General features: G+C 49.0%; 1 protein-coding gene and 1 long non-coding RNA gene across 12 annotated transcripts in view; one reads left to right on the forward strand and one right to left on the reverse strand.

Moving 5' to 3' along the window:
• Positions 1-26,824, forward strand: part of LOC148436230 (uncharacterized) — a 168,443-nt gene that overhangs the window by 66,132 nt on the left and 75,487 nt on the right. Inside the window, exon 3 of one of the 3 annotated variants that reach the window (XR_015876490.1) lies at positions 7,270-8,440. The exons of the other annotated variants lie outside the window; for them this stretch is intronic. This is a non-coding gene — a long non-coding RNA (uncharacterized LOC148436230). Of the gene's footprint in view, positions 1-7,269; positions 8,441-26,824 lie in introns of those variants that run through there. 3 annotated transcript variants of the gene reach the window in all.
• CASZ1 (castor zinc finger 1) overlaps positions 4,451-26,824 on the reverse strand; it is a 356,057-nt gene continuing 333,683 nt past the window's right edge. For 8 of the 9 annotated variants that reach the window (XM_088465170.1, XM_088465173.1, XM_088465169.1 and 5 more), the window contains 9 exons: positions 25,768-25,928; positions 25,559-25,681; positions 25,156-25,464; positions 24,805-25,003; positions 24,444-24,615; positions 16,799-16,947; positions 16,475-16,697; positions 15,914-16,198; positions 4,451-8,307 (listed from right to left, as the gene is read on the reverse strand). In XM_088465170.1, the coding sequence (XP_088321296.1) occupies positions 7,181-8,307; positions 15,914-16,198; positions 16,475-16,697; positions 16,799-16,947; positions 24,444-24,615; positions 24,805-25,003; positions 25,156-25,464; positions 25,559-25,681; positions 25,768-25,928 (2,748 nt within the window). In that variant the 3' untranslated portion in view covers positions 4,451-7,180. The remainder of the gene's footprint in view (positions 8,308-15,913; positions 16,199-16,474; positions 16,698-16,798; positions 16,948-24,443; positions 24,616-24,804; positions 25,004-25,155; positions 25,465-25,558; positions 25,682-25,767; positions 25,929-26,824) is intronic. The other variant, XM_088465176.1, reaches the window with a different exon arrangement.

Raw genomic sequence — 26,824 nt, forward strand, 5'->3', positions numbered from 1 at the left:
TACATTGTATCCGGCCCACGTATTGGATTTCTGCGGAGAATATCAGGGGACATAAAGGTGAGTATTGGATCTTTTTTACTAGTAATTCGATGGGATACTTTACGTTGACAGGGGGACATAAACATCTGGAAACAGGTGAGTATGTGTAAGTGTGTTTATGGATACAATAAAGGTTTATTTTCACGGTGTGTTGTGTTTTATTAACCATTTCTTTACAAGTGAACTACAGGTACCAGTGGGCCCTTAATGACCCGCATGCTGGTACTTGTGGTTCTTCAGTAGTTCCACTGTAAAGACAATGATGAAAATTCTCATTTTTACTCTACACCTAACACTATCAACCCAACACTCAGGGGTGGCAGGGATAGCGCCGGGCTATCAGCCCTAGGCCAGGGGTGACCTGGAGAGGGTGACCCCTTTATTGGGGGGTCCCCAACTCCCCAGGGATCCCTGGCCTGGGCTGACTAACGGTCAGGGCTGATGCTGCGGCTGTGGGGCCCGATGAAAGGGCACCCTTGGCTGTGGCATCAGTCACCCGTTAGAAAGGGTCCAGGGCTAGTTTTAAATATACAGAGACCTCACGTCAGTTTTTTTTTCTCCGTATATTTAAAACCAGCTCTGTCCCTGCTGCCTTGTGCTGGTTCGTAACTTACAGTGGAACCCTACACATTTTTTCCCTGTAAATTAAGAACCAGGACAGGCTGGCAAGCCCAGGGCTGGTTAGTGTTTTGGGGGGGGACGGGACCTCACGTAATTTAAAAAAATTTTTTTTGTTTTTTTTTACATGTTTTAACACACAAGCAGCAAGCACATATCACACTGATACTGATATATCACACTGATATGTGCTGGCTGCTAGCTCGGGAGAGATTTGCAGAGAGAAAACACTGCAATCTCGGGTGAGTAATCTCCTGCAAAACGAGTTACTCGGGAGAGATATCTCGTTCTGCTTCACCATCGGCAAACTCGTTTAGCCTCAAATCGCCTGTTGGTAAATTTGGTAAAAAAAAAAGGGATTAAATCACCCGTATTTTGGCGAGTACCAGTGAGATAAATCACTTTGAAAATCGGGACCATCTCGAATCTTAGTAAATTTACCCCTTGGTCTCTCCTGACACGCTGAGAGCTCTCATGCATGCAATGGCTGGATAATACACGCCCATGAAACGGTGTTTGAACGGTCAGAAACGTCTCCCTGTTACCTTCCCCAAAAGCTTGCTACCTGTCACTCACTTTGCAATGGCAGTCGCTCAAACTCTGTAAATATCAGCATTATGTAAATCTCTGAATTAGGCTCAGTGTGTACACCCGATACGGTGTGTGTACGCATGACCACACAATAAATTGGTACACTACATCTACACGAGGATTGCATATTGTGTACAGAAGAAATTATTAATTGGATACAATCCCCCACACGATATATTGTGTTGTCATACAGAAGATTGCATAGTGTGTAGACTCTTCTGGGATCAGTGATTTTGCGACGACTGCTGCATGGTTTGTTACATCGTATAGTGTGTACTTAGCTTAACAGTTATGACACTGAGGCTCTGGTACGTTAGCGCAAAAGCGTTTCTTTGTATTACTCTACAATTCTGCAGTCACAGTCATGTATTTATATGGAATTATTGTTTAGCAGGAAATTGTCATTAAATAAGTGATGTAACATTTATATTGCCGTACAAGTTGTGTATTATTTAAAGCCTGGAACTAAAAACAAAAAACTTAGATTATTTTCACTTTATTTTCCTAGAATTAGATCAACAAGTCATTGAGATTAGATCACAAGTTCTCAAACTTGGTACTCAGGACCCCACAGTGCATGTTTTTCAGGTCTCTCCACAGAATTGCAAGTGACATAATTATCTTTTAAAATGTGTCAGTGAGTAATGATTACACCTGGGCACCTGCTAAGTGACCTGGGAAATTTGTCAGCGAGTAATGAATACACCTGTGCACCTGCTGTGTGACTGAAAAATGTCAGTCAGTAATGAATACACCTGTGCACCTGCTATTTTACCTGGGAAATGTGTCAGTGATAATGAATACACCTATGCACCTGCTGGGTGACCTGGAAAATGTCAGTGAGTAATGAATACACCTGTGCACCTGCTATGTGACCTGGAAAATGTGACCTGTGTGGGGTCCTGAGGACAGAGTTTGAGAACCATTGCATTAGATCAGGCCTGGCCAACCTGTGGCTCTCCAGCTGTTGAGAAACTACAAGTCCCAGCATGCCTTGCAATAGTTTTAGCATTCCCTAATAGCAGAACTGTAGCAGGGCATGCTGAGACTTGTAGTTTCACAACAGCTGGAGAGCCACAGGTTGGCCAGGCCTGGATTAGATGATGGGATTGTTCCTGTAAGCGCAGGGGAGCCTTCCAATGCAGACACCAGCACTGAGCCCTGAATCTGTAGCTACATGTAGTGGAAGCGGGGCCAGTCCTGGAGGGTGCAGCACAGGGCACTATTGGCATATCAGCTTTGCCAACACTGTCAGATAAATGAGGGTAACTGTAAGTTATTTTATTATGTCTATACCAAACTAAAATGTCCTGATCTCCCATAACCAGAGTTATCCTTAAGAATATAAATGGTGCGTACCACTTCCAATTATGGAGGACCTACCAAACACTTAAATTTGGGTTGAGCCAGCTACTGACAGAGGAAGCTGATGATGTAATTGTTCAGGAGAAGCAGCAGGATGTAGGTGGCGGAAGAGTGTGGTACATGAGACAGTCTCACATCCAGGAACAGCCAAGGTGTATGCAGTCCTATAATGCAATCATCCCCTTACCTAGGGCAGAGCATTAAGATCATGGGCCACTGCTGAACAGAGCATTTCACAGACAGGGATTTGTTGTTTTATTATTTTAGGGTGCACTGTCCCTTACTGAGGGTGCATGCCCTATAACTGCAGTCATTACACCTCTCTTGGGGAATAGGAAGCCCCATAACTGCAGTCATTACACCTCTCTTGGGGAACAGGAAGCCCCATAACTGCAGTCATTACACCTCTCTTAGGGAATAGGAAGCCCCATAACTGCAGTCATTACACCTCTCTTGGGGAACAGGAAGCCCCATAACTGCAGTCATTACACCTCTCTTAGGGAATAGGAAGCCCCATAACTGCAGTCATTACACCTCTCTTGGGGAACAGGAAGCCCCATAACTGCAGTCATTACACCTCTCTTAGGGAATAGGAAGCCCCATAACTGCAGTCATTACACCTCTCTTGGGGAACAGGAAGCCCCATAACTGCAGTCATTACACCTCTCTTAGGGAATAGGAAGCCCCATAACTGCAGTCATTACACCTCTCTTGGGGAACAGGAAGCCCCATAACTGCAGTCATTACACCTCTCTTAGGGAATAGGAAGCCCCATAACTGCAGTCATTACACCTCTCTTGGGGAACAGGAAGCCCCATAACTGCAGTCATTACACCTCTCTTAGGGAATAGGAAGCCCCATAACTGCAGTCATTACACCTCTCTTGGGGAATAGGAAGCCCCATAACTGCAGTCATTACACCTCTCTTGGGGAATAGGAAGCCCCATAACTGCAGTCATTACACCTCTCTTGGGGAATAGGAAGCCCCATAACTGCAGTCATTACACCTCTCTTGGGGAACAGGAAGCCCCATAACTGCAGTCATTACACCTCTCTTAGGGAATAGGAAGCCCCATAACTGCATTCATTACACCTCTCTTGGGGAATAGGAAGCCCCATAACTGCAGTCATTACACCTCTCTTGGGGAATAGGAAGCCCTATAACTGCAGTCATTACACCTCTCTTGGGGAATAGGAAGCCCCATAACTGCAGTCATTACACCTCTCTTGGGGAACAGGAAGCCCTATAACTGCAGTCATTACACCTCTCTTGGGGAACAGGAAGCCCTATAACTGCAGTCATTACACCTCTCTTGGGGAACAGGAAGCCCTATAACTGCAGTCATTACACCTCTCTTGGGGAACAGGAAGCCCCATAACTGCAGTCATTACACCTCTCTTGGGGAAGAGGAAGCCCCATAACTGCAGTCATTACACCTCTCTTGGGGAACAGGAAGCCCCATAACTGCAGTCATTACACCTCTCTTGGGGAACAGGAAGCCCCATAACTGCAGTCATTACACCTCTCTTGGGGAACAGGAAGCCCCATAACTGCAGTCATTACACCTCTCTTGGGGAATAGGAAGCCCCATAACTGCAGTCATTACACCTCTCTTGGGGAACAGGAAGCCCCATAACTGCAGTCATTACACCTCTCTTGGGGAATAGGAAGCCCCATAACTGCAGTCATTACACCTCTCTTGGGGAATAGGAAGCCCCATAACTGCAGTCATTACACCTCTCTTGGGGAATAGGAAGCCCCATAACTGCAGTCATTACACCTCTCTTGGGGAACAGGAAGCCCTATAACTGCAGAAGGACTGACGCAAACAGGAGGTCTCATTTTTTTCCAGTTTTTATTGAGTGAAAATGTCAAACCTTGCATCAGTCATGCAAAAAAAAAATCAAATAAAAAATAAAATCAAATAAATAAGCACATATATTAAATTTCTAACAGCACTAAATTCAAGTGGAAAAATATTCAGTTCTTAATGCGGGAAAGTCCAATTCAAGTATTTAGAAGAACTCATTTTTACCTGGCGTTATAATAAAGTTAAAAGTATATATTTGTATGGTTATGTATGTATATATATATATATATATATATATATATATATATACATATACATACATACACATACACCATTATATACAAATGTACACGTGCTTACACCTATATCAATGTACGGACACAGTATTCAGATATAGATAGTAAACTGTAATTAGCCAGGTTGACCTTAGTTTTGTTTCCACAGAAAGTTTTTTAAAAAATGACACATTAATAAATTTGCAGATGAGTTGGAGATGGCTTACGTCCTACTGTGCAATATCAAGTTAAGATTAGGAAAACCTCCAACCTGATCGTTTCTTCATATCTTTTTTTTTTTGTCATATGTTTTGCTACATTTAATATAATTATTTTTGCTTTCCATTAGGGTGCTATAAAGTGTAGTGTCTTCAGTAGCTGCTGTTCGGATAGAACCTCTCCTTTTACTCCCATCCCTGATGTTTTTTATAGGTCCAATTACTGCTTACATGTGAAAGAGGAAACGTTTGCATTTGATACACAAGAAATAAATAAATCAGCCTATGAGAGAAGAGGATCTGTGAGAGCGCTGTGGTGGGTACATCATATGACATCACCAGCTTTTCCCGTGTTCATACCATGAACCTTTGGCGTCTCTGACGCTGCGCTTTTATTGTTCTAACAATATTGGTCACCTCAGCTGCTAAAAGAGTTTTACAGGCCTTAATTTCCCAGACTCATCTCACAAATAAGATACAAAGGGAACAGAGCACACATGTAACTGATTGAGGGAGAAACCCGCAAAATTAAATATATAACTAAAAACGTATATTAACGATCTGAAGATTACAAGCCTCCGTATTATTCTGAACATTACGTTATTTTGTTTTCTATAAAATTCAAGTTAAAAGTCGGAATCACGCATTTCAGTGCTAAAGTGAAGTCAAACTTCAGGACTTCGAGAAATCAGAAGCTAAAAACAAAAAAAAAAAAAATGGGGGTTAGCGTTTAGACTGGGGCTGAGGACGATGCCCGCCGATGCTCAGGCAAGTGCACAGCCCCATTCTGCAAGATTATTTTCATTTTTTTTTGTTCTTTATATAACCTTTACAGAAAAAATACTGTACAATTTTTTTTCTTATATCAGAATGAATTTGTTGCTCTGACACCGTTCATTGCAAACACTTGAGTTATTCCTCCCATCTCTTCATTTTGCTGTTTGCTTAGTTATGGTAAATAAATAGAATGTATCTAGGAGTCAGTAAGGTGGGAGGGACTTGTGTGATCTGCGTCTGTTGGGGGGGGGGGGGGGGGGATGGAAGCCGGCCTGTGTTTGTCTTGAATGCCACTTACGACCGATTCATCGACACTGAAGCATTGCAGTCCTTGGACAGAGAATGTGGCCTAACCCAGAGGTAAAAGGGCTAATTCACCCCCATCTAGTGACCAATACTACTAAAAGGAAAGAATCGGTATCTTCTAGCTTATTTCTCTTACACAGGACAGAAAATTTTGAATTTTAAACAATCCATCTGAACGTGCCCTAATAAAGGAGTTCTTCATTAAATAGTTTTCTACCTGAGAGAGAGGACATCCTGTGCTATACTTGTTGGTCTATGGTGTAACCGTTACTGTAATCACTATAGCATTGGTTTCTAATGTACGGTCACCTGATTTAGTCATAGAGGTCACTAATCTGGGCTAGACAGTGCAAGAGAGCTGTGGCCTTACTGGCCCCTGAGCAATACTTGTTTCCTATATGGAGCTTTGTCCAGAAGGTGCTACAGGAAGTCCACCTCTAGTGACACACTTCACCCCCGTCCCCACCCTCTAACCTCTCCAGTATTTTAGCAAGCAGAAACAGCATTTCCTATAGGGCAGAAGGCATCCCCATAGAGTTGTGAGGTTGTCCGGGCTGCTTACAATAAGCAAAGTCCTATTTTCATTACACCAGAACAATGCCAATATAAATAAACCAGAGCAATTGGTGCAGAGGAAAGCTTTCTATATAAATATTTATAAAATAAAACAATAGCTTCCCGGGAACAGCCCAGAGAGAAACTGGAAGAACAGGAGAGAGAGCCTCATTGCAGGGCGCCCAATAATGCTAGTCAATAAATACCCACAAACCCAGTCAGTCTGACCTCCTCCCTTGTCGTAACCAGATAGGAGCTTCCCCATTCTGTGGTGGAAGAGGAGGAGTGACGCGTACACCATCTTCTCACCCCCCCATGAAAGGGCCAATAGAATGACTTCATGTCACAAGGAGTCAGAAGCAACATCTTTGTCCTGCTGCTCTCAAGCACCAGTATGAATAAATTATAAAGGAGGAGGACAGAAAACACAAATGCCCCCTTGAGTTAAACCTACTGATGACTTGGTTGAGTCCATCATCGCAGAAAACATTTAGCTGCTATTTTTTTTTTTTTTAAAGGTTCCTATTCCTTCACTTGTTCTTTGTGTTTTTATGGTTTTATGGGTGGAGGGAGAAGGGCCCTCAAAAGGGGTCACTTATAAAACATTCAAAGTTTGAAGTGTTATTTAAGGGGATGTGTGGAGGTTGATTGGAGTTTGGGAGGTATCACAGTGGTTTGTAGAATCCCCAGCACTTTCCTTGTTTCCTTTCCTAGGTAAACATTCACCCTCTGGCAAAGAATCATCCGAATCTGTGTTCAGATCCTCCTCCTCATCTTCATTCATTTCATCCTCCTCCTCCTCGTCATCATCATCATCATCATCATCCTCCTCCTCCTCCTCCTCCTGAGACAAGTCATCATCAGGATCGCCACAGTCGGCTGTCTGAGTGTTTTCTCTGGGACCAGGGTTGGCCCCATCCTGCGGCTTCTTGCTAAGGTCCAGAGAGTCATTCAGACCCACTCCAGCAGCGTTTTGTAGAAACAGGAGGGAGTTGTGAGTGTCTGTGCTCAAATTCAGGGAGCTGTCTAAATTCAGTGGTGCATTATGGAGGTCATACTCTGCACCGCACTGCGTGGACCCCTCTGGCCCCGGAGAAACAGATGGCAGCTCCCCTCTCTCCTGCTTTTCATGCTTGCGTTTGTGTGAGTCCATTTGGGACATTCCCACTACAGTGTGCTTGCAGCTGGGATAAGTGCAATGAAAATGTGAGCACTTCAGTTTGTATTTGCATTCGGGCACCTCGCAATCAGCGCTGGAGCTAAACTGACAGAATCCAGCGGCACTGATGACGTCTTGCTTGCCGTGGTGCTTTCGGTGGGCCGTCACTTTAGTGCTGTCAGTGCAGCGGAAGCCACAACGCAAGCAATGAAAGTGCGTGCTATTGCCGGAAAACTGGCAGTCAGGGAAGTTGCAGCTAAGAGAGGACTTGAAACGCTTAAAGTCATCGAGAACAAGGTTGTCCACTCGGTCGTGGTGCTGGGCATGCTTATACATGTGGGTCCGGCCACAGAACTTGTAGCCACAGTTCTCTCTAGTACAGTGGTAGTGAGTGACCTTCAGGGAGAACTGGCACGCCGAATCCTTACAGTCTTCATACAGGTCGTAACGTCTGAATCCTTCCAACATCATCCCTTCATCCAACATTTTGCGCGAAGAAGCTGTCTTGCGCCGTTTACCAAAAGGTGACATATCCTCAATGATCCAGAATCGCTTTTTGGCTCCCGAAGCTGTTGGCATGGTAATCGTGTTTCCTGCAATGACAGAGGGTCTGGCATGAGAGATTGTCTATACATGGAAACTATACATCTACATGTGAAAAAGTGTCTTAATAGAATGCCACAGTAAATTGTAAATGATAAAATAATAAAATAAGAGCAGCTTATGTTGAACGTCTAAAGGATTCATAATCATTCTTCCAATTGTGGCAATTTTTTACATCTTTTTTCTCAGTGCTGTGCGGCTCCTCAGTGTACTGTGAGAGTCACCCACTTCCTAGATGCATTGCTAGCTCTGATTGGTCATTATCCCTGCACACAATGGGGCTGATTCTCAGTGCTGTGCTGCTCCTCAGTGTACTATGAGAGTCACCCACTTCCTAGATGCATTGCTAGCTCTGATTGGTCATTATCCCTGCACACAATGGGGCTGATTCTCAGTGCTGTGCTGCTCCTCAGTGTACTATGAGAGTCACCCACTTCCTAGATGCATTGCTAGCTCTGGTCATTATCCCTGCACACAATGGGGCTGATTCTCAGTGCTGTGCGGCTCCTCAGTGTACTGTGAGAGTCACCCACTTCCTAGATGCAGTGCTAGCTCTGATTGGTCATTATCCCTGCACACAATGGGGCTGATTCTCAGTGCTGTGCTGCTCCTCAGTGTACTGTGAGAGTCACCCACTTCCTAGATGCATTGCTAGCTCTGGTCATTATCCCTGCACACAATGGGGCTGATTCTCAGTGCTGTGCGGCTCCTCAGTGTACTGTGAGAGTCACCCACTTCCTAGATGCATTGCTAGCTCTGATTGGTCATTATCCCTGCACACAATGGGGCTGATTCTCAGTGCTGTACGGCTCCTCAGTGTACTGTGAGAGTCACCCACTTCCTAGATGCATTGCTAGCTCTGATTGGTCATTATCCCTGCACACAATGGGGCTGATTCTCAGTGCTGTGCTGCTCCTCAGTGTACTATGAGAGTCACCCACTTCCTAGATGCATTGCTAGCTCTGGTCATTATCCCTGCACACAATGGGGCTGATTCTCAGTGCTGTGCTGCTCCTCAGTGTACTATGAGAGTCACCCACTTCCTAGATGCATTGCTAGCTCTGATTGGTCATTATCCCTGCACACAATGGGGCTGATTCTCAGTGCTGTGCTGCTCCTCAGTGTACTATGAGAGTCACCCACTTCCTAGATGCATTGCTAGCTCTGGTCATTATCCCTGCACACAATGGGGCTGATTCTCAGTGCTGTGCGGCTCCTCAGTGTACTATGAGAGTCACCCACTTCCTAGATGCATTGCTAGCTCTGGTCATTATCCCTGCACACAATGGGGCTGATTCTCAGTGCTGTGCGGCTCCTCAGTGTACTGTGAGAGTCACCCACTTCCTAGATGCATTGCTAGCTCTGATTGGTCATTATCCCTGCACACAATGGGGCTGATTCTCAGTGCTGTGCGGCTCCTCAGTGTACTGTGAGAGTCACCCACTTCCTAGATGCATTGCTAGCTCTGATTGGTCATTATCCCTGCACACAATGGGGCTGATTCTCAGTGCTGTACGGCTCCTCAGTGTACTGTGAGAGTCACCCACTTCCTAGATGCATTGCTAGCTCTGATTGGTCATTATCCCTGCACACAATGGGGCTGATTCTCAGTGCTGTGCTGCTCCTCAGTGTACTGTGAGAGTCACCCACTTCCTAGATGCATTGCTAGCTCTGGTCATTATCCCTGCACACAATGGGGCTGATTCTCAGTGCTGTGCGGCTCCTCAGTGTACTGTGAGAGTCACCCACTTCCTAGATGCATTGCTAGCTCTGATTGGTCATTATCCCTGCACACAATGGGGCTGATTCTCAGTGCTGTACGGCTCCTCAGTGTACTGTGAGAGTCACCCACTTCCTAGATGCATTGCTAGCTCTGATTGGTCATTATCCCTGCACACAATGGGGCTGATTCTCAGTGCTGTGCTGCTCCTCAGTGTACTATGAGAGTCACCCACTTCCTAGATGCATTGCTAGCTCTGGTCATTATCCCTGCACACAATGGGGCTGATTCTCAGTGCTGTGCTGCTCCTCAGTGTACTATGAGAGTCACCCACTTCCTAGATGCATTGCTAGCTCTGATTGGTCATTATCCCTGCACACAATGGGGCTGATTCTCAGTGCTGTGCTGCTCCTCAGTGTACTATGAGAGTCACCCACTTCCTAGATGCATTGCTAGCTCTGGTCATTATCCCTGCACACAATGGGGCTGATTCTCAGTGCTGTGCGGCTCCTCAGTGTACTATGAGAGTCACCCACTTCCTAGATGCATTGCTAGCTCTGGTCATTATCCCTGCACACAATGGGGCTGATTCTCAGTGCTGTGCGGCTCCTCAGTGTACTGTGAGAGTCACCCACTTCCTAGATGCATTGCTAGCTCTGATTGGTCATTATCCCTGCACACAATGGGGCTGATTCTCAGTGCTGTGCGGCTCCTCAGTGTACTGTGAGAGTCACCCACTTCCTAGATGCATTGCTAGCTCTGATTGGTCATTATCCCTGCACACAATGGGGCTGATTCTCAGTGCTGTGCGGCTCCTCAGTGTACTGTGAGAGTCACCCACTTCCTAGATGCATTGCTAGCTCTGATTGGTCATTATCCCTGCACACAATGGGGCTGATTCTCAGTGCTGTACGGCTCCTCAGTGTACTGTGAGAGTCACCCACTTCCTAGATGCATTGCTAGCTCTGATTGGTCATTATCCCTGCACACAATGGGGCTGATTCTCAGTGCTGTGCTGCTCCTCAGTGTACTATGAGAGTCACCCACTTCCTAGATGCATTGCTAGCTCTGATTGGTCATTATCCCTGCACACAATGGGGCTGATTCTCAGTGCTGTGCGGCTCCTCAGTGTACTGTGAGAGTCACCCACTTCCTAGATGCATTGCTAGCTCTGATTGGTCATTATCCCTGCACACAATGGGGCTGATTCTCAGTGCTGTGCTGCTCCTCAGTGTACTGTGAGAGTCACCCACTTCCTAGATGCATTGCTAGCTCTGATTGGTCATTATCCCTGCACACAATGGGGCTGATTCTCAGTGCTGTGCGGCTCCTCAGTGTACTGTGAGAGTCACCCACTTCCTAGATGCATTGCTAGCTCTGATTGGTCATTATCCCTGCACACAATGGGGCTGATTCTCAGTGCTGTGCTGCTCCTCAGTGTACTATGAGAGTCACCCACTTCCTAGATGCATTGCTAGCTCTGATTGGTCATTATCCCTGCACACAATGGGGCTGATTCTCAGTGCTGTGCTGCTCCTCAGTGTACTATGAGAGTCACCCACTTCCTAGATGCATTGCTAGCTCTGGTCATTATCCCTGCACACAATGGGGCTGATTCTCAGTGCTGTGCGGCTCCTCAGTGTACTATGAGAGTCACCCACTTCCTAGATGCATTGCTAGCTCTGGTCATTATCCCTGCACACAATGGGGCTGATTCTCAGTGCTGTGCGGCTCCTCAGTGTACTGTGAGAGTCACCCACTTCCTAGATGCAGTGCTAGCTCTGATTGGTCATTATCCCTGCACACAATGGGGCTGATTCTCAGTGCTGTGCTGCTCCTCAGTGTACTGTGAGAGTCACCCACTTCCTAGATGCATTGCTAGCTCTGGTCATTATCCCTGCACACAATGGGGCTGATTCTCAGTGCTGTGCGGCTCCTCAGTGTACTGTGAGAGTCACCCACTTCCTAGATGCATTGCTAGCTCTGATTGGTCATTATCCCTGCACACAATGGGGCTGATTCTCAGTGCTGTACGGCTCCTCAGTGTACTGTGAGAGTCACCCACTTCCTAGATGCATTGCTAGCTCTGATTGGTCATTATCCCTGCACACAATGGGGCTGATTCTCAGTGCTGTGCTGCTCCTCAGTGTACTATGAGAGTCACCCACTTCCTAGATGCATTGCTAGCTCTGGTCATTATCCCTGCACACAATGGGGCTGATTCTCAGTGCTGTGCTGCTCCTCAGTGTACTATGAGAGTCACCCACTTCCTAGATGCATTGCTAGCTCTGATTGGTCATTATCCCTGCACACAATGGGGCTGATTCTCAGTGCTGTGCTGCTCCTCAGTGTACTATGAGAGTCACCCACTTCCTAGATGCATTGCTAGCTCTGGTCATTATCCCTGCACACAATGGGGCTGATTCTCAGTGCTGTGCGGCTCCTCAGTGTACTATGAGAGTCACCCACTTCCTAGATGCATTGCTAGCTCTGGTCATTATCCCTGCACACAATGGGGCTGATTCTCAGTGCTGTGCGGCTCCTCAGTGTACTGTGAGAGTCACCCACTTCCTAGATGCATTGCTAGCTCTGATTGGTCATTATCCCTGCACACAATGGGGCTGATTCTCAGTGCTGTGCGGCTCCTCAGTGTACTGTGAGAGTCACCCACTTCCTAGATGCATTGCTAGCTCTGATTGGTCATTATCCCTGCACACAATGGGGCTGATTCTCAGTGCTGTACGGCTCCTCAGTGTACTGTGAGAGTCACCCACTTCCTAGATGCATTGCTAGCTCTGATTGGTCATTATCCCTGCACACAATGGGGCTGATTCTCAGTGCTGTGCTGCTCCTCAGTGTACTGTGAGAGTCACCCACTTCCTAGATGCATTGCTAGCTCTGGTCATTATCCCTGCACACAATGGGGCTGATTCTCAGTGCTGTGCGGCTCCTCAGTGTACTGTGAGAGTCACCCACTTCCTAGATGCATTGCTAGCTCTGATTGGTCATTATCCCTGCACACAATGGGGCTGATTCTCAGTGCTGTACGGCTCCTCAGTGTACTGTGAGAGTCACCCACTTCCTAGATGCATTGCTAGCTCTGATTGGTCATTATCCCTGCACACAATGGGGCTGATTCTCAGTGCTGTGCTGCTCCTCAGTGTACTATGAGAGTCACCCACTTCCTAGATGCATTGCTAGCTCTGGTCATTATCCCTGCACACAATGGGGCTGATTCTCAGTGCTGTGCTGCTCCTCAGTGTACTATGAGAGTCACCCACTTCCTAGATGCATTGCTAGCTCTGATTGGTCATTATCCCTGCACACAATGGGGCTGATTCTCAGTGCTGTGCTGCTCCTCAGTGTACTATGAGAGTCACCCACTTCCTAGATGCATTGCTAGCTCTGGTCATTATCCCTGCACACAATGGGGCTGATTCTCAGTGCTGTGCGGCTCCTCAGTGTACTATGAGAGTCACCCACTTCCTAGATGCATTGCTAGCTCTGGTCATTATCCCTGCACACAATGGGGCTGATTCTCAGTGCTGTGCGGCTCCTCAGTGTACTGTGAGAGTCACCCACTTCCTAGATGCATTGCTAGCTCTGATTGGTCATTATCCCTGCACACAATGGGGCTGATTCTCAGTGCTGTGCGGCTCCTCAGTGTACTGTGAGAGTCACCCACTTCCTAGATGCATTGCTAGCTCTGATTGGTCATTATCCCTGCACACAATGGGGCTGATTCTCAGTGCTGTACGGCTCCTCAGTGTACTGTGAGAGTCACCCACTTCCTAGATGCATTGCTAGCTCTGATTGGTCATTATCCCTGCACACAATGGGGCTGATTCTCAGTGCTGTGCTGCTCCTCAGTGTACTATGAGAGTCACCCACTTCCTAGATGCATTGCTAGCTCTGATTGGTCATTATCCCTGCACACAATGGGGCTGATTCTCAGTGCTGTGCGGCTCCTCAGTGTACTGTGAGAGTCACCCACTTCCTAGATGCATTGCTAGCTCTGATTGGTCATTATCCCTGCACACAATGGGGCTGATTCTCAGTGCTGTGCTGCTCCTCAGTGTACTGTGAGAGTCACCCACTTCCTAGATGCATTGCTAGCTCTGATTGGTCATTATCCCTGCACACAATGGGGCTGATTCTCAGTGCTGTGCGGCTCCTCAGTGTACTGTGAGAGTCACCCACTTCCTAGATGCATTGCTAGCTCTGATTGGTCATTATCCCTGCACACAATGGGGCTGATTCTCAGTGCTGTGCGGCTCCTCAGTGTACTATGAGAGTCACCCACTTCCTAGATGCATTGCTAGCTCTGATTGGTCATTATCCCTGCACACAATGGGGCTGATTCTCAGTGCTGTGCTGCTCCTCAGTGTACTGTGAGAGTCACCCACTTCCTAGGTGCACTGTTTGTGTCTGTGCTTAGAGATCAATCCAACTCTGAATTGGGCCCAATGACCTAACGTAACTTGTAGATGGCTAGCTCTTCACCCCAATATTTATTATTACACGTAAACGGAAAAGCCCTGAATGCCCCAAGCAACACCATGCTGTCAGTCAGCGCTTCTGTAGTCATTTGGTCAGGGAATCTTCTTCTCCAATTATCTCCCCAAACTGAGTCTATGGGTGGCAGGGAACCTACTTTTATGGGGATCCTGGGACACTGACATTATGTAAGTCCCTCTGTACCTCATTCTACATATCACAATACACATGATGGAAAACACTGTATGCCAGTGCGTGTGGTACCAGTGTAGAATGCTGCCAATGATTCCTGTGCCCCCTCTGTACTGATCACACAGCTATGCATGAACATCATGTATACCAGGCCTCATGCTTCCCACAGGCCATTTACCTGCCACACTTCCATTTGTCAGGCTGTTGTTCTATATATCAGGGGTATTCAACATATGGAACTAAACATCCCAGCATGTCCTGCCACAGTTTTAGCATGCCCCAATAGCAAAACTGTGGCAGAGCATGCTGGGATGTGTAGTTCTGCAGCAGCTGGAGGGCCGCATGTTGAATACAGCTGATATATCATACCAAAACCAACTCATATTATTCAGCAGCGTCACTAGCATGCCCGTAGGTCGTCCTCTATGGGACTATTAGAGCCTGTCTCTGTACCACGCACATAAAGCAACAACATTTATTGTGGGCTGTGTGTTACATTCTTTGTGGGCTGTGTGTTACATTCATTGTGTTCTGTGTGTTGCGGTCATTGTGGGCTGTGTGTTACGGTCATTGTGTTACGGTCATTGTAGGCTGTGTGTTGCGGTCATTGTGGTCTTTGTGTTACGGTCATTGTGGGCTGTGTGTTGTTATGGTCATTGTGTTACGGTCATTGTGGGCTGTGTGTTGCGGTCATTGTGGGCTGTGTGTTACGGTCATTGTGTTACAGTCATTGTGGGCTGTGTGTTACGGTCATTGTGGGCTGTGTGTTGCGGTCATTGTGGGCTGTGTGTCGCGGTCATTGTGGGCTGTGTGTCACGGTCATTGTGGGCTGTGTGTCGCGGTCATTGTGGGCTGTGTGTCGCGGTCATTGTGGGTTGTGTGTCACGGTCATTGTGGGCTGTGTGTCGCGGTCATTGTGGGCTGTGTATCGCGGTCATTGTGGGCTGTGTGTCGCGGTCATTGTGGGCTGTGTGTCGCGGTCATTGTGGGCTGTGTATCGCGGTCATTGTGGGCTGTGTGTCGCGGTCATTGTGGGCTGTGTGTCGCGGTCATTGTGGGCTGTGTGTCGCGGTCATTGTGGTCTGTGTGTTGCGGTCATTGTGGGCTGTGTGTTGGACGATACTAATACGGTGCATGATGTTGCCCTGGTTACACAGTGTGCGGCGTGTAAGAAGCTGGAACGGTACCTGCTGCATCTTGTACTAGTGGGACATCACTTGTGACTGGAGCTGGAGTAGCTATAACTGGTGTGAAAGTTGGAGCGCTGCTTGTTGGCACGACAATGCCCCTGCTGACCCCCAGGCTGGCAGTGATCAGGGAGTATGAGAGACAGGATGGAGAGAGCAGGTACGGGAGGGAAGAGAGGGGAGGCCTGATCAAGGCAGGAGGATAGGAAGGAGCATGAGGCATAGCCGCTGCTGGAGGTGCATTGTGGGTGAGAGCCTCGTCATAAGCAGAAGGAACCAGGCAGCCTGGAGAGTGTGGAGAGAAGCAGGAAAACACAACAGAAAGGGGAAAAAAGAAACAGAACAAAATGAACCAAATGAGAAGCCGAAGAGAGAAAATAATGAGATGAAATGAAACATTAAACAGGACAGGTTCTCAGAGAGCTGGGCCTTATGGCTGCAATGTGATATGGATGGGGCTCTAGTGTCAGAGAGAGGGTGAGATGGTTACATCAGGGGCCCTGGCTGTAGGTAAGGAAGGTGCACAAGGTACCTGTCCTAAATCTGCTAATAGCCAATTACCTGCATCGGTACTTTCATTGCCCACCGGAGTGCTAGAGCAGCTGCGATCAAGGTTGGAGGACTCTGAGGACATTCCACCAGGGCTGCAGATTCCAGTATAGTCCATGCCCTCATCCGTCTCTGTGTCCATCATGGTTTGTGGTGTGGCTTGGAAGGATGAGGGGTTCTCTGTAGAGGAAGGGCTGGGGGCTGTGCTGCTGCTTATGGGAGTGTGCGACACCACCTAAAACACAGCAGCCGCTTAGCACAGAATTGGCCGTTTGCACATTTGGTTATACATATACTGTAGCTCTGTCTAATACATGTCTTATTATCCTCATTTACCTGGCCCGGTACCCGATCAAAGTTCTTTCCCAGCATCCTCCTCATGTGCTTGCGGGCATGTGATGTCATCTGGTGCTTGAGGAGGAAGGAGAACTGACAGCTGTCCCGAATGCAGTGGAAATGACTGTTCACCTGATTGTATTTGCAGCCTGGAAGCGACACAATAAGGGAAAAAGCGTTTAGTGCTTCACCTCCTAGAGCAGATTCCAGAGAGGACAATAACGTCCCATTCTGGGGAGCTGTACAGTCAGGAACTCCGAGCCCTTATACCCCAAGTCATTCCCCATGCTCAGCTTCTCTGCTGCTATATGCCTTTTTCTACTTCAGGGTCCATAGGGTATCCACAGGATACCTTGGGGTATAGGTGTGACGTCAGTCGCTGGGCACCATAGAGTTAAGCTTTTCAGCCTCCCAGGATGCACTAGGGTCCCCCTCCTATACCCCGCCCCCGAGCCGGGTGCACCTGTCGGAGTGGGGGCTAGAAGAGCCCCTGAAGCTTTCTTCAGTGCAGCTGTGGCTGCACATCTGGATGTACAGCATGGACAGTCAGTCCTGACGTCCATGCTGTCTTCCCTACACCCCCGCCGGTACCGATCCGGGGATGCTGGTGAGCATCTGGGGTCACAGCTAGCGGTGACCCCAGATGTTCCGGACCATGGCCGGATCCAAGGGGGACAAAGGTAAGCAGCGGGGTCCCGCGGTGGGTCCCCGCTGGTCACATGGTCCTAAGTCCCCAGGCAGGGGGCTCCCTGGGGACTGGCTGCAGCGTGGAGCCAGGCGACCAACCTGCGCTTTCCACTACCCCCTGGGACAGCGGACCGCAGCAGAGCGGTAGCGCTGCCGCGTCCCAGGGGTTAAATGCATGCCAGGGGAGCGCGCCTTCCCTGTCTCACAGCCGGCGCCTCCCCCGCTGCACACAGCCCTCTCTGCATGCTGCCGACTGGTCCTGTGGCAGCGCTCCTCCCCCAGGCCAGCCTCCTCTCTGCTCCTCGGCGGCCATCTTCTCCAGAACGCATGGTGAACGCTGCTGGAAGCGCTGGACGGAAGCATCGTGGTCTGGGTCCCCCCGCATACCTCTCCTCCGCTGTGGCTCAGGTCTGTGTATGCAGCGCTGTGTCCTACCAGGCTCTGTGTCTGTGTAGTTGAGTGATCAGCGCTGTTAGTGCAGGAATTGTTATTTCTCTGCTTTGTATGTGACTGTGCTAGCGCTGCCTGTAACTTTTCTTCTCTAAACTGTCAGCTTTATTACTGTCCCTGTTCTTTCTGCTAAAGCCCTTGCGGTGCGGTGCTGCAGGGTGGTCTCTCGCCTATTTAATACTTAATTGGTGAGAGAGGTCACATACGTGGTGCCATCATGTCTGAAAGTGATTTTCCCCTCCGGCTACAGTGTACCACGTGCAAAGTACCGTTAGCGGAGGGGGAGGGTAGCGCGGAGGGGCATTGCCTGCAGTGTTTGTCCATGGCGCGGCCTATTACGGTTACAGCGCCGGTACAGGAGCCGCCCTGGGCTTGTTTCGCTCAGGCGTTAACAGCTTTAGTGGGCCAGTTAGCTCCGCAGCCCGCGTTTACTCCGATGGGTTTGTCCCAGCAGCCTGTGGTGTCGTCACCCATGCAGGGGTTCCCACGACAATTGGTGGTACCCCACAGTCTCCCTATTTCCCCGCTCCCGGGTTCTCAGGAGCCAGCGTGGGTTAACTCCCTGACGAGTTCTGTACAGCACTTGTCGGATGTGTTGCAAGGGGAGTCTGTGATGCGGCCTCATAAAAGGCCGGTGGCGTCTCTGTCCGCTCCTTATGAGGATGACGAAGGGACGTCTGATGATGGGGAGATTCTGGATCCTTACGATCAGGAACCTCTCCATACTAAGGACGCTGATGCTAAGTCCAAAGTATATATTCCTGGACTTATTCGAGCGGTCCGCACAGCCTTGGTGATTGAGGATGAAGTTCCCCCAGCGGCTAAATCTAAGTATGCCTTTTTCAAAGATGTGAAGGGTGATGCCACAGTCTTTCCTCTTTCGGGTCAGTTGGTGGACCATTTAGAGGAGGCGTGGAAACAACCTGGCAAAAGATACCAGCCGCAGAGACGCCTGGCGGTGGCTTATCCGTTCGCGGATAATTATTTTGCTAAGTGGGAATCCCCTCCACAGGTGGATTCTCACGTGACCCGTCTTGTCCGTAGTGCCACATTGCCGATGCCATCCATGTCCTCCCTTAAGGATGCTACGGACCGCAAGGTAGAAATCTGCCTGAAGTCCGCTTATTCCCTTGCAGGGGGGGCAGCACGGCCGGCTATGGCCATTTGCTGGGTTGCCAGAGCGATGGAGCGCTGGGCGGATTCATTAGAGGCTTCTTTTGAATCCGACTGTCCGGCCGAACAGGCGGAGTTGATTGGCAATCTCCGTGATTCGGCCACCTACATCAACGAGGCGGCTCTAGACATTAGTACTCTGGTGTCTAGAATTTCTTCAGCAGCGGTAGCTGCTCGTCGCACCTTGTGGCTGCGATCCTGGAAGGCGGACGCAGATTCCAAGAAAGGTCTGGAAGCGTTGCCGTTTACCGGAGAAGTTCTCTTCGGTCCGGATCTGGATAAGATTGTGGCCACGCTGGCGGCAGCCAAATCTGCTTGTCTCCCGTCGGCCGCTGCTCCTTCTGGTTCTGGACCATCGTCCTTTCGGTCATCTAGGGCCCAGGGCAGGCCCAAACCACAGTCGTTTCCTCGACAGGCTGGCCCTAAGAAATCGGTCAAGCCCCGGAAGCAGGCATGGAGTTCCAGACGTCCGGCCCCCAAGCCAGATGACAAGCCTGCGGCCTGACGGTCCGGGCCTCCCTTTGGGGGATCCCAGGGTGGGAGGCCGCCTGCTACAGTTCGCCCAGTGTTGGTCGACCACTACGACAGACACTTGGGTTCTGGAGGTGGTTTCCCACGGATACGCCCTCTCCTTCCGGCACAGACCCCCGGCTCGCTTCTTCACCACGGGTCTACCATCAGACCGGAACAAGGCTACGGAGCTGCGGAAGGTATTGCACACTATGCTCCAGGCTGGAGTTATAGTGCCTGTTCCATTCTCCCAGAGGGGCCAGGGTTTCTATTCAAATCTATTTTTGGTACAGAAACCCAATGGGTCAATATCGTCCGATTCTCAACCTCAAAGCACTCAACAAGTCTTTGCGGGTCCCGAAGTTTTGGATGGAGACCCTACGGTCCATCATTCTGGCGCTGGAACCTGGGGACTACATGGTGTCATTGGACATACAGGACGCTTACCTGCATGTCCCTATTCTTTTGCGCCATCAACAGTTCCTCAGGTTTGCAATCCGCAGCGACCACTTCCAGTTTCGGGCGTTACCTTTTGGCCTGGCAACAGCACCACGTGTTTTCACCAAGGTGATGGCGGTCATGGCGGCTTCTCTGCGGCTGCAGGGAGTCCACATGTTGCCGTATTTGGACGACCTGTTATTGGTGGCAGGATCTCCAGAGCTCCTGTTACGCCACTTGGACCTGACCATTGCACTGCTGCAACGGCACGGCTGGCTAATCAACTGGCAGAAGTCCACTCTAATCCCGTCTCGGAGGATTCTGCATCTTGGAGCCTTATTGGACTCGGGACAGCAAAGGATCTTCGTGACGGAGGACAAGATCTCTGCTTTACAGTCAAGGGTGCGCAGTTGCCTGCACAGCCGCCGGGTGTCCTTACACTCGGCGATGAGGTTACTGGGCTCCATGGTGTCGGTGTTCGACATGGTGGAATATGCCCAGTTTCACTCCAGACCTCTGCAGCACCTGATCCTGTCCAAGTGGAACGGGCTGCCTCAGTCTCTGAAGTCCCAGACGATTGTGTTCACCTCGGAGGTTCGCCTGTCCCTTGCGTGGTGGTTACAGACGACCCACCTCAACAAGGGACGTCCGTTCTGGGTTCCAAATTGGGTCCTGTTGACAACGGACGCCAGTCTTCGGGGCTGGGGAGCAGTTTCGGGTCCACACTTGTTCCAGGGCAGGTGGACGCCGACAGAAGCGGAGCTTCCAATAAATATCTTGGAACTCCGTGCGGTCTTCAATGCTCTCCAGCAGGCACAGCGGTTTCTCCAGGGTCGCCCGGTGCAGGTCCAGTCGGACAACGCTACCACCGTGGCCTACATAAACAGGCAAGGAGGAACTCGCAGTCGGGCGGCTCTCGTAGAGGTCTCTCGGATCCTGGTTTGGGCGGAGCGCAATCTTCCGGCCATATCAGCGGTCTTCATCCCGGGAGTGCTAAATTGGGAGGCGGACTTTCTAAGTCGCCAGGGCGTTCATCCGGGGGAATGGTCCCTGCACCCGGACGTTTTTCAACTACTGGTGGACAGGTGGGGTCTTCCAGAAATCAACCTCATGGCGTCCCGGCACAACAACAAGTTGCCGGTGTACGGGTCTCGCACAAGAGACGAAGGGGCGTCTCTGGTGGATGCTCTGTCCGTCCGGTGGACGTTCCGGTTCGCATACCTGTTCCCTCCGGTCTCCCTTCTTCCACGGGTAATCCGGAAATTCAAACAGGAAGGAGGGACGCTCCTGTTGATAGCTCCCGCGTGGCCCAGATGGCACTGGTTCTCAGACCTTCGGGGTCTGTCCGTGGACAGTCCTCTGCGGTTGCCGCTACGACCGGACCTTCTGTCTCAGGGTCCTTGCCTTCACCCGGACCTGACTCTGCTGTCTTTGACGGCGTGGCTGTTGAGACGGCCATGCTGAGGTCCCGGGGGTTTTCCAGCTCTGTGGTGCGTACCATGTTACGAGCTCGGAAACCGTCTTCCGCGAGGATATACCATCGCGTGTGGCATACGTTCTTCCAGTGGTGTCGACCGAGAGGTTATGCACCGCGGGAGTTTCGTCTGTCTCGGATTCTCGCCTTCCTGCAAGCGGGACTAGATCATGGGCTTCGCCTTGCTTCTTTGAAGGTACAGGTTTCGGCCCTATCTGTCTGGTTTCACCGTAGGATTGCTACAATCCCGGATGTGCGCACCTTTATGCAGGGTGTTCTCCGCATTCAGCCGCCCTTTGTTCCACCTGTGGCGCCTTGGGATTTGGCTGTGGTCCTGAAGGCTCTCCAAGGACCGCCGTTTGAACCACTGGGCTCAGTGGATCTTAAATGGCTAACAGCTAAGACTGTTTTCCTTCTGGCCATTGCTTCGGCCAGACGTGTTTCTGAGTTAGGGGCTCTTTCTTGTAGACCCCCTTTCTTGGTTTTTCATGGGAACAGGGCAGTGCTCCGCACTCAGCCCGAGTTTCTTCCCAAAGTTGTTTCCCAGTTTCATGTTAACGAGGAAATAGTTGTTCCGGCCTTTAACTCACCGGGTCTTTCCGTGGGTGAGGCCTCTTTGGATGTTGTGCGGGCCTGAAGGACTTATGTTGACCGCACTTCTTCGTTTAGGAAGTCGGACGCTTTGTTTGTCCTCTATGGCTTCCGTAAAAAGGGTTGGCCTGCTTCAAAGCAAACTTTGGCAGCCTGGATCCGTATTGCTATTTCTGAAGCTTATCTTCATGAAGGCCTACCGGTCCCTCCTTCTCTGAAGGCTCATTCCACTAGGTCTGTGGGTCCTTCGTGGGCAGCTCGACGTGGTGCCTCGGCAGTTCAGATCTGCAAGGCTGCTACGTGGTCCTCTGTCCATACCTTCGTGAGGTATTACAGGTTTGACACCTTCGCCTCTCAGGATGCTTCCTTCGGGCTAAGGATTCTCCTTTCTGCACAGGAGCGTCCCCACCCTTAAAGGATACTGCTTTGGGACATCCCCAAGGTATCCTGTGGATACCCTATGGACCCTGAAGTAGAAAATATGAGATATGGTAAGAACTTACCCTTGTTATCTCTATTTCTACGAAGTCCATAGGGTTCCACAGGACTCCCGCCCTGTCGCACCTGTGCTGCAGATGGGCTTTGCTCTGGTCACCGGTTTTCCGTCTCCCTCTGGTGAGAATGTGATTCTTGTATGTGTCCAGATCTTTGTTCTCTCTCTTCCTTCTCCTCCTCCGGCCTATGGCTTGATTACTAACTGAGGTGCCTTGGCTCGGGGGCGGGGTATAGGAGGGGGACCCTAGTGCATCCTGGGAGGCTGAAAAGCTTAACTCTATGGTGCCCAGCGACTGACGTCACACCTATACCCCAAGGTATCCTGTGGAACCCTATGGACTTCGTAGAAATAGAGATAACAAGGGTAAGTTCTTACCATATCTCATATTATTACATTCTTGTAATTACATGTTACCAAATGATCGGGGCAACAACATTTGGTATTCAGAAGCCATTGGTCCTTCTCACACAGGTAGGATTAAATCACCAATGGGGCGAGACTTTTACTTTTGGGCGGCGTTAGTTTAGTATTGGAATGCAAAGAATTAAACTGACAACCAAGTGCTTTTATTACTATGGTCCAGTGGCTGTATGCATTATACCAGTCTGTCACCCCACGTCCCACTGGTTCTGCCCAGCATGGGGAACAGACACGGGCCTGGTATGTATACCAAAATGGGGCTACCTGGCGCCTAAATAAGAGAAGTACAATTAATGTAATAATAAAGATAGAAGTAATCTATAGATATATCTTTATTATTACAAGGGTCCGGCGTGAGGGAAGTGTGGGGCCGTTACAGCAGTCAGGGATTCAATTCTGGGGAATTTAAAATCATTTTTGAGACTGCTACAGTAACAAGTAGTCTGTGAGCTGGCTATAAAAATTGCATTTGATACATTATTAAAATATATATTTTAAAAAATTTTTTTACCCCATGAACACAATTTTCTTAGGTGGGACATATTATTTTCTGCACGTTAGATATCACTTTGCAATATCAGGGCTGTCGGTGTTTCTAGCACCTGACTGATGTGCCCCTTGGGGCATGTGCTCCACAGACTGAAGCTCCATTTTTTAGTTGCTTTGAAATATTTATTTCTGGTCTCCCCTCCCGCTCAGCAGTGCACAGATCCTTGCAGATAAAATAAGTTGTTTCTTTCTTTCCAGTTTTTTTGACCGTTGCTTCTCTAGCAACCAGAACAAAGGGGTGGCGGATACGGCAGGTGAGGACTTGCAGTCTCCATGACAGCACTACCTGGCTTTGTTACCTGGCCCGGCACCTGTAACTCCAAATGGTGAACAAATAAGAGCCGTCTCCTGACATCTGTAAGAGGACACGGGACTGGCTCATGTATGTTGATACTGATCACCGTGGTTACTGCAAGCCTCTATTAACCTGGGACATGAATTCTTTATGAATTAGCAGGGTGAGGCCCTTCTGTTTTGTTTGCAAACGTTTCAGTTATACAAGAAATCCCGAGGAGGGGACACTTTCTGCACCATGACGAACTTCTCAGCTTTTTCTCTCCCTGCTATGAGCTTTACTATCAAAGGACTATAGCAGTAACCTAAGAGATACATTCTTATAATGCAGCCGAAGCTGGTGTTATAGCGGAGATACTATAATACTACTGAAGCTGACAGACCATGGCACACGCTTTTTCCCCCCCAGGAAATTACCCGATTGTATAAAGCAGAACTGTACCATGGTCAATGTCTGTAGCTGTGTTTTTTTAATGCACAAAAAAAGGGGGAAACCCCCGAATATAATGATGGCTTGTCTGTCCACAGCGTAGGTTACCACTCAGGAACGAGCTGACACTCACCCACTCTTCCGCATTCTTCTCGCTTAGTGAAGTACTTGAATCCATTGGCTGCTCGCCGTTCAGCCTTCTCGTGCTTCTTCACGTGCCACGGGAGCTTAGTGGTGATATTAGTGACAAAGTAACAGCTGGGCCGGAGACAGTGGTAGTGTCCACGCATCCTAAACTCGCAGTGCTGACGATAAATACAAGAAAGATGAATATGGTAAATTTACCAGACCGTGATTTTCATTTGTAGTTTAACACATTTCTGACCCTCTCTATATGTGGCTTATTTTGATTGACGGATAACGTCTAGCAAATGCGAGCGTTTCTATTTTGGACTATACGCTAGCTATGGTGATGGCACTCCTGGCGCACACACCTGGTTGGGACACAGGCACTGCAGGGAGTAGTATGCAAACTGGTCCCGTACATTCACCAGGCTGTTGTTGGGGTTGATGTGGTCGAGGCAGTGAGATTCCGCTTTCCCCGAAGTTTTACACACATATTTGCAGTTTCCAAACAGACAGTGGAAATGGAATTTGTTGGCGTATTTGCAGTCGGTCGCCAGGCAGGGGTCACTACAAGCAAAAGGAAAGAGAAAAACAACCTTCACATCAGTCACACACGGAAATCTCTAGTTATGCACTAAACATGGAGGTCTCTGACTGATAAACAACAGGTAACATGGTCAGATAGCTGTGACCGGGCGTCAGTGTACCAGAACACTCACTTCTCATGGAACTGCAGGAATCCTGGCTTCACCTGGGGCTTAGCATTTTCCAGAGAGGTTGTTGCTATTGGAGATGAAGCTAAGCTGGGCACTAAGGCAGATATTTGGGTGACTTGTGGTATGGATGCCGCCAGTTGCTTCCATGCTAGCAATGTGGGGGTAGACGGGACAACAGCAGAGCAGGGAGCGGGGACCTCACAGCCAGGTGTTGCGGTTGTGGGCGATGTTGGCATTGGGGAGATTCTGGGGTCTCCTGAAAAAGGGATTTCTGAGCTGCCTTTTGTTCCTACATCAGTCCGGAAGTGAAAGCTGCAAATAGAGGATTGTGTTGTATAAGGAGGGTCCAGCAGACGTAAGTGGGTATTCCTATATGAAAGGTGACGGTCTCACTTTAGTCACTTACTTGGCGTGTTTGATGGCTCCATCCTGTGTGCTGAAAAGGGCTCCGCATTCCTCCACCACACAATGAAAATGCAGCTTGTGCAGGAAATCACATTGATGGTCACATACATCTGCTGGGTCGAACCTGGCAATGCACAAACACTTACATAAGTCACACACGGTTTACCATAATCATAGCTATTCGCCCTTTGTATGACGGCTGTACGCTACCTGCGCAGGTACGTCTTCCAGGGCTCTGAGTGCTTTTCCCGATCAAGTGCCTTCATCACTTTGCCGAGATAATGAGTGGATTCCCCAGCCCCGGAGTCACTGCTGTCAGGATCTGCCTTTAGGCTTAACAAGCTTCCTGTGTTGGAGTTGGAGAGTGGGATCTGCCAACAGGAAAATGGGTCAGACAGTAGAAACAGAAACGATAGGGGGGCAATTCAGCCCCATCTGCCTGGAATGTAGGTCGGCCATGTGATTTCGCTGGTAAAAGTCATCTCCACACAATCTCAATTCCAATCTCCCGGACAAGTTTCAAACCAAAATCACATTTTATTCTTCCGCATCCCCGAGTGTGGAGAAATGCCGAGACACGTGACCTGATTCAGCAGCGGACCCTAATGCCATCGCAGCTGCGATTTTGCACGAAACGCAGCTGCAAAAATATGCTAATAGCTAAAAAAGCTTACCCAGGCAAAGGGACGCCCAAAGCCGCCTTCTCATCTACATCCGACGTCGCTTACCTGCGTAAACATTTGTAACATCAACGCAGATCGGACAGCCACGCAGCCATTGCGGCAGCTCTTCTCGCACGCAGAGAGGTCTCACACTGCGAAAGCAATCGCAATGGCTAATTTATACACTCCCATAGAATGGCGTTTAAACGGTCAGACACCTGCGTTCACCTAACCACGCAGAATTGCATCCGCTGCTGAATGAGGCCCACAGTGCAGAATATCTGGCACACATCTGACAATGAATAATCAGGCGCTTGGAAGCATTTAAATAGCACAATATGACCAATACCGACATAGTTTTCAGGAGAATTTCTCTAAAAAGTTCAAAAATTGTGTAAATGATGCAGGACAGGTATGTGGGGGTGTAAATGATGTGGGACAGGTATGTGGAGGTGTAAATGATGTGGGACAGGTATGTGGAGGTGTAAGTGATGTAGGACAGGTATGTGGGGGTGTAAATGATGTAGGACAGGTATGTGGAGGTGTAAATGATGGGGGACAGGTATGTGGAGGTGTAAATGATGCAGGACAGGTATGTGGGGGTG

Source organism: Taudactylus pleione, unplaced genomic scaffold (assembly GCF_031769625.1).
Source record: "Taudactylus pleione unplaced genomic scaffold, aTauple2 ptg001889l, whole genome shotgun sequence".
Classification (NCBI taxonomy): Eukaryota; Metazoa; Chordata; class Amphibia; order Anura; family Myobatrachidae; genus Taudactylus; species Taudactylus pleione.